General features: G+C 47.4%; 2 protein-coding genes across 52 annotated transcripts in view; one reads left to right on the top strand and one right to left on the bottom strand.

The window, feature by feature from the left end:
- Positions 1-2,287, top strand: part of LOC126992615 (melanoma-associated antigen C1-like) — a 3,303-nt gene extending 1,016 nt beyond the window's left edge. Inside the window, exons 1-5 of one of the 50 annotated variants that reach the window (XR_007746742.1) lie at positions 1-979; positions 1,150-1,359; positions 1,445-1,547; positions 1,653-1,757; positions 1,827-2,287. The exon at positions 1-979 is cut by the window's left edge and continues 101 nt beyond it. Coding sequence is in view for 6 of the 50 variants with exons in the window: in XM_050851424.1 (XP_050707381.1) it covers positions 303-979; positions 1,150-1,359; positions 1,548-1,757; positions 1,827-1,884 (1,155 nt within the window). In the remaining 44 variants the exon portion in view is untranslated. The other 49 variants (XR_007746773.1, XR_007746767.1, XR_007746753.1 and 46 more) reach the window with 49 other exon arrangements.
- A 1,187-nt stretch (positions 2,288-3,474) lies between these two features.
- Positions 3,475-7,500, bottom strand: part of LOC126992618 (serine/arginine-rich splicing factor 2-like) — a 24,403-nt gene continuing 20,377 nt past the window's right edge. For both annotated transcript variants that reach the window (XM_050851431.1, XM_050851432.1), the window contains 2 exons: positions 7,404-7,500; positions 3,475-5,218 (listed from right to left, as the gene is read on the bottom strand). The exon at positions 7,404-7,500 is cut by the window's right edge and continues 21 nt beyond it. The gene's annotated coding sequence lies outside the window, so the exon portion shown is untranslated. The remainder of the gene's footprint in view (positions 5,219-7,403) is intronic.

The raw sequence follows: 7,500 nt of genomic DNA, 5'->3' as shown, positions 1-7,500 counted from the left end.
CTTCTTCTTCTTCCTCCCACAACACAAATTATATATATATAAAAATAAAATAAAAATAAATTCCATAACAGTTTAACCCAAGCAGTGACCTCCCCAGCAGTACTTAAGGGCAGGGTCAAGGTCAAGTTGTAGGGAGGTTTTATCTGTACCAAGCCCCTGAGGTGACCTTCTGTCTGACCCTCACACCAACCACCTTATTGGGTCAAATCGCAGGTCAGTCGGGTCCTAATGTGTGTTTCTACAGGTTCACGGTACAGAGGAAGGGTCACACTACCACCAGGGTCATAGAACTGCTCCTGGAAATGCCCACAACTCCTAGGAAAGCCTTGCCAAATGTGTGTTTCCTTAGGTTCACGGTACAGAGGAAGGGTCACACTACCACCAGGGTCATAGAACTGCTCCTGGAAATGCCCACAACTCCTAGGAAAGCCTTGCCAAATGTGTGTTTCCTTAGGTTCACGGTACAGAGGAAGGGTCACACTACCACCAGGGTCATAGAACTGCTCCTGGAAATGCCCACAACTCCTAGGAAAGCCTTGCCAAATGTGTGTTTCCTTAGGTTCACGGTACAGAGGAAGGGTCACACTACCACCAGGGTCATAGAACTGCTCCTGGAAATGCCCACAACTCCTAGGAAAGCCTTGCCAAATGTGTGTTTCCTTAGGTTCACGGTACAGAGGAAGGGTCACACTACCACCAGGGTCACAAAACTACCCCTGGAAATGCCCACAACTCCTAGGAAAGCCTTGACAAATGTGTGTTTCCTTAGGTTCACGGTACAGAGGAAGGGTCACACTACCACCAGGGTCACAAAACTACCCCTGGAAATGCCCACAACTTCTAGGAAAGCCTTGGCAAATGTGTGTTTCCTTAGGTTCACGGTACAGAGGAAGGGTCACACTACCACCAGGGTCACAAAACTACCCCTGGAAATGCCCACAACTCCTAGGAAAGCCTTGTCAAATGTGTGTTTCCTTAGGTTCACGGTACAGAGGAAGGGTCACACTACCCCTGGAAATGCCCACAACTTCTAGGAAAGCCTTGGCAAATGTGTGTTTCCTTAGGTTCACGGTACAGAGGAAGGGTCACACTACCCCTGGAAATGCCCACAACTCCTAGGAAAGCCTTGGCAAATGTGTGTTTCCTTAGGTTCACGGTACAGAGGAAGGGTCACACTACCACCAGGGTCACAAAACTACCCCTGGAAATGCCCACAACTTCTAGGAAAGCCTTGGCAAATGTGTGTTTCCTTAGGTTCACGGTACAGAGGAAGGGTCACACTACCACCAGGGTCACAAAACTACCCCTGGAAATGCCCACAACTCCTAGGAAAGCCTTGCCAAATGTGTGTTTCCTTAGGTTCACGGTACAGAGGAAGGGTCACACTACCCCTGGAAATGCCCACAACTTCTAGGAAAGCCTTGGCAAATGTGTGTTTCCTTAGGTTCACGGTACAGAGGAAGGGTCACACTACCACCAGGGTCACAAAACTACCCCTGGAAATGCCCACAACTTCTAGGAAAGCCTTGCCAAATGTGTTTCCTTAGGTTCACAGTACAGAGGAAGGGTCACACTACCACCAGGGTCACAAAACTACCCCTGGAAATGCCCACAACTCCTAGGAAAGCCTTGGCAAATGTGTGTTTCCTTAGGTTCACGGTACAGAGGAAGGGTCACACTACCACCAGGGTCACAAAACTACCCCTGGAAATGCCCACAACTTCTAGGAAAGCCTTGGCAAATGTGTGTTTCCTTAGGTTCACGGTACAGAGGAAGGGTCACAAAACTACCCCTAGGAAAGCCTTGGCAAATGTGTGTTTCCTTAGGTTCACGGTACAGAGGAAGGGTCACAAAACTACCCCTGGAAATGCCCACAACTCCTAGGAAAGCCTTGGCAAATTATGCTTATATCTCAAAACTATCAATTAATGTATGTTTCTCTATGTGCGTCATTTAATTCTGCATGTTTTCATATATAATACATGATGATTGTGTTGAGTTTATGGCTGAAAACTTGTTATATTCAATAGCGATATTTGAAATTTGGCGCGCATGGTGATCTCGGATACGGGGCGCTGTTTGGGCCCAGCCGTAGTGAAGGGGTTAAACCAATATTTTACACATCTCGAAGTTGTAAAGTTTTGTTTAGTGGGCACAACATCTGTGGTCATAGGCCGGAGAGAGACAGGAGGGGAAGGAATTATAGCAGAAGGGAACAGTTGGAAAGTTTTGTTTAGTGGGTGCAACATCTGTGGTCATATGCCGGAGAGAGACAGGAGGGGAAGGAATTATAGGAGAAGGGAACAGACCCCAGGAGACGGGACACAACATCTGTGGTCATATGCTGGAGAGAGACAGGAGGGGAAGGAATTATAGGAGAAGGGAACAGACCCCAGGAGACGGGACACAACATCTGTGGTCATATGTCGGAGAGAGACAGAAGGGGAAGGAATTATAGGAGAAGGGAACAGACCCCAGGAGATGGGACACAACATCTGTGGTCATATGTCGGAGAGAGACAGGAGGGGAAGGAATTATAGGAGAAGGGAACAGACCCCAGGAGACGGGACACAACATCTGTGGTCATATGCGGAGAGAGACAGGAAGGAAGGAATTATAGGAGAAGGAACAGACCCCAGGAGACGGGACACAACATCTGTGGTCATGTGCGGAGAGAGACAGAAGGAAGGAATTATAGGAGAAGGGAACAGACCCCAGTAGACGGGACACAACATCTGTGGTCATATGTCGGAGAGAGACAGGAGGAAGGAATTATGAAGGAACAGTTGGAAAGTTTTGTTTAGTGGGTGCAACATCTGTGGTCATATGCGGAGAGAGACAGAAGGGAAGGAATTATAGGAGAAGGAACAGACCCCAGGAGACGGGACACAACATCTGTGGTCATATGCCGGAGAGACAGAAGGAAAGGAATTATAGAAGGAACAGACCCCAGGAGACGGGACACAAAATCTGTGGTCATATGCCTGAGAGAGACAGGAGGGTAAGGAATTATAGGAGAAGGGAACAGACCCCAGGAGACGGACACAACATCTGTGGTCATATGCGGAGAGAGACAGAAGGGGAAGGAATTATAGGAGAAGGGAACAGACCCCAGGAGACGGGACACAACATCTGTGGTCATATGCCGGAGAGAGACAGAAGGGGAAGGAATTATAGGAGAAGGGAACAGACCCCAGGAGACGGGACACAACATCTGTGGTCATATGCCGGAGAGAGACAGAAGGGGAAGGAATTATAGGAGAAGGGAACAGACCCCAGGAGACGGGACACAACCCCCAATTAATACCTGGCACACTGCTGGGTGGACAGGGGCAGCGTAGGGCATCGGAAAAGCCGCCCAAATCTTTCCACTCCGCCCGGGAATGGAACCCAGGCTCTCTCGTTTGTGAGCTAAGCATGCTAACCACTGCACCACGAAGCCTCCCTATATTAATGAAGAGCACTGTATTTCAGCGACGCGATCTTTGGAAACAGCTGTAATGGCCTCCTCCTCCTCCTCCTCTTCTTGCGGTCACCCATTTTTTGGGGGGGGGAGAGGGGAGGGGAGGGGGGGGCCTTCTGGAGGGTTCTTGGAAAAAAAAATATCTGTAAGAAATGGAAATAGTTACCCCCAAAAATCATTTAAAAAACAGCTTGAGGTGTTCAGGGCACCCAAATTCCTCCGCTTCTTCCACCTCCTCCTCCACTCGCACCCACCTGGCCCCTCCCTCCATCATGCTGTGTGGCACTGAGCTGATTCTCCCTTCCCTGGCATGACCAGTCCAGTCCGACAAGTTTGGGTCCCTAGTGTTCATGGACGCTGTCGTGATACTTTGCCGCTGATAACAAAATCGGGTTATCGGGCATCTGCTACTTATTTAAGTATATATCGGTGTCTTCGTAAGTTTTGTAGCCAAGCCAGCGATGATCTTTACTTTTTTCCGCCTCTCAGAAGAAAGCGTTGTGTCCTCCCGACGCCCGGTGTCGTGTGAAGACCTTTGGGGCATGAAATATCTCCGCTGAAGGGATTTCAGACTTGGATCATCAACATTAAAACACTAAGTAATGTTTTATGCTACTCAAAAATCACTATATCAAAGAGAAAAATCATTTAACTTTGCCCAAAAAAATGGTTATTCACGGCCTCAAATTTGCTAGTGGTTTGTGAGCATGCCATGATGTTGAAGGGGTTGTGTTATTTGGTGTCCCATCGTCAAAAGCTGGCGCTGTTTACAAACACTGGTCTCTCGTGACCTGTTCAGACCGCCAGACCTGTACAGCCTCACAAAGCTTCTTAACAGAGTTGCTGGACGGCTGAATCAGACACACAGTACCACCATCCTCGCTGAACGACACTCTGTACATATAAACACAACTCGTACAGTGTTGTTCAGCAGGCATGGTGGTACTGTATGTCTGATTCAGCCTTCCAGCAACTCTTAGATACGGCTAAAAGGCTTTGTGAGAGTGTACAGGTCTGCCGGTCTGAACAGTCCACGGGAGACCAGTGTTTTGACGGCGGGGACGCCAAATAACACAACAGGTTCAGGGTTTCCAGTGTTACCGTCCAGAGCTACGCGTCAACGGGTGGGTTTCAGGTTTTGTAAGTTTTATAAAATACGGGTAATGAAAAGTTCAATTCACCAATGTTGTTCTATCTCAAATATCAATATTCCGATACTTGTCGCTGGCTAGTATCGGAATTGTGGATTCATATCGGGTATCGGGTATCGGGTATATTTGTGTGTCCAGTTAATGAACATAGATTATCCATTATCAGTTATCGGGAATAAGGTTTTGTTATCGTGCCCAGCTATGGAGTTTAGGATAACTCTGTACGGACCCCAAACTCCTCTGGCCGGACTTCTCATGCGGGCGGCCATACAGAGGACCCCATAGGCCAGGTTCACGTGGAAAACTACAGCGTCAATCAGCTCCTTTGGCAACGCTCAAAACAAACCAGGCGTCCCCTCGACCACTGCCTCCCATGGCCCCCAAAACAGTCCCTGCAGTCCCATGTTGGTTGCGCCCAGTCAAGCCCATCTCAGCTCCCAACCGTGACCCCCACACCAGTATAACCTTGACCCAAGCCCCACCGCCACCAACCGCATCACTGCATTCACAGCATCACTGCTATCAACACCTCCTCCGCTCTCCTCCCTCAGCACCACATCACACAGCAACACAGCAAGCCAGCAACACAGCAACAGCTCAGCGCCTGTGTTGCAGAAATGGTTGTTAGTGGTTGATTGTGGTGGCGCTGAGGACCGACCTCCTCCCATGCTGACTACCCCGCTGTGTGTGTGTGTGTGTGTGTGTGTGTGTGTGTGTGTGTGTGTAATTAAGCTCTTGGTCTGCTGTGGGTCTCTGGAGGCAGCCAGCCGTTCCCCTACGGAGGAGCACAGAGCTCAAAGTACCGATCTTTGGGGAGGTCTGTGTGTGTGTGTGTGTGTGTGTGTGTGTGTGTGTGTGTGTGTGTGTGTGTGTGTGCTCCCCCAGAGTGGCGGCAGGCACCTCTGAAACACACACTTGGAGAATTAATCGCTGGGAACAAGAGAAACAGGTTTAATGATGCCACAAACCTTAACCATCACACCAGCCCGGAAAACAATAATAATAATAATAATAATAATAATAATAATAAAAATAACAATACTAATAATAATGATGTCTTCCCTTTAATACTTGTGTCTGATGATATCCTAAGTCATTCTGTCGTAGTCTGTGTAGCCGCAGCAATGGTAGAATAGCCCGGCAAGTCTTACGTGGCTGCTCTGACGTAGAGAGCCCTATAGACCCTGGTACCATGTCTCCAGCTGACCTCACACACCCTTCTCTCTCTCTGTGTGTGAGTGTGTGTGTGTGTGTGTGTGTGTGTGTGTGTGGGGGTGGGTGTGTGTGTGTGTGTCTCTCTCTCCGGCACATGACCACAGATGTTGCGCTGCCCACTAAACAAAACTTTCCTTGCCTGTCTCTCTCCGGCACATGACCACAGATGTTGCACTGCCCACTAAACAAAACTTTCCTTGCCTGTCTCTCTCCGGCATATGACCACAGATGCTGCGCTGCCCACTAAACAAAACTTTCCTTGTGTGTGTGTGTGTGTGTGTGTGTGTGTGTGTGTGTGTGTGTGTGTGTGTGTGTCTCTCTCCGGCACATGACCACAGATGTTGCGCCCACTAAACAAACCTTTCCTTGTGTGTGTGTGTGTGTGTGTGTGTGTGTGTGTGTCTCTCTCCGGCACATGACCACAGATGTTGCGCTGCCCACTTAACAAAACTTTCCTTGTGTGTGTGTGTGTGTGTGTGTCTCTCTCCGGCATATGACCACAGATGTTGCGCCCACTAAACAAACCTTTCCTTGTGTGTGTGTGTGTGTGTGTGTGTGTGTGTGTGTGTGTGTGTGTGTCTCTCTCTCCGGCATATGACCACAGATGTTGCGCTGCCCACTAAACAAAACTTTCCTTGTGTGTGTGTGTGTGTGTGTGTGTGTGTGTGTGTGTGTGTGTGTCTCTCTCCAGCATATGACCACAGATGTTGCGCCCACTAAACAAAACTTTCCTTGTGTGTGTGTGTGTGTGTGTGTGTGTGTGTGTGTGTGTGTGAGTGTGTCTCTCTCCGGCATATGACCACAGATGTTGCGCCCACTAAACAAAACTTTCCTTATGTGTGTGTGTGTGTGTGTGTCTCTCCAGCATATGACCACAGATGTTGCGCCCACTAAACAAAACTTTCCTTGTGTGTGTGTGTGTGTGTGTGTGTGTGAGAGAGAGAGAGAGAGAGAGAGAGAGAGAGAGAGAGAGAGAGAGAGAGAGAGAGAGAGAGAGAGAGAGAGAGACACGGGGAGCCTAGAAGGGTGTGTGAGGCCCAGGGCGCGAGGTCAGTCAGAGACACAGGGGTTCAGGGTCGCGGCCACCAGGGTCCACCTGCTTCCATGCAGTTTGCCGGACTATAGTAGTAGTAGTAGTAGTAGTAGTAGTAGTAGTAGTAGTAATAATAATAATGGTAATAAAGGTCTACTTTACATTGATGTTTCCTTCAGACAAGAGACTAATCCTAAGTGCTCTTAACTATTAGACCAGAAGTAGTAGTAGAAATAGTAGTAGAAATAGTAGTAGTATTAGTAGTACATCTAAATTACTATTACAATTTATAAGCTGAGAAACACACACACACACGCACGCACACACGAACACACTCTAAGCACTAACTTAACTTTAATCCATTAATAATAATAATAATAATAATAATAATAATAATAATAATAATAATAATAATAATAATAATAATAATAATAATAATAATAAAATAAATATTAACCTAAAACTTCCTTCTTTTATATTCCTAACATACAAAATAATAATAATAATAATAATAATAATAATAATAATATTGATAATGTACCTTCAGTAATATTTTAAATTTTTTTCTCTCTCTCCCTCCCTTCTTCTTCTTCCTCCTCCTCCTCTTCTTCTTCCTCTTCTTCCTCAGCCTTGTCGAT

The sequence above is a fragment of the Eriocheir sinensis genome, unplaced genomic scaffold, assembly GCF_024679095.1.
Source record: "Eriocheir sinensis breed Jianghai 21 unplaced genomic scaffold, ASM2467909v1 Scaffold496, whole genome shotgun sequence".
Taxonomy (NCBI): Eukaryota; Metazoa; Arthropoda; class Malacostraca; order Decapoda; family Varunidae; genus Eriocheir; species Eriocheir sinensis.
This window is presented reverse-complemented; position numbering and strand designations above follow the sequence as displayed.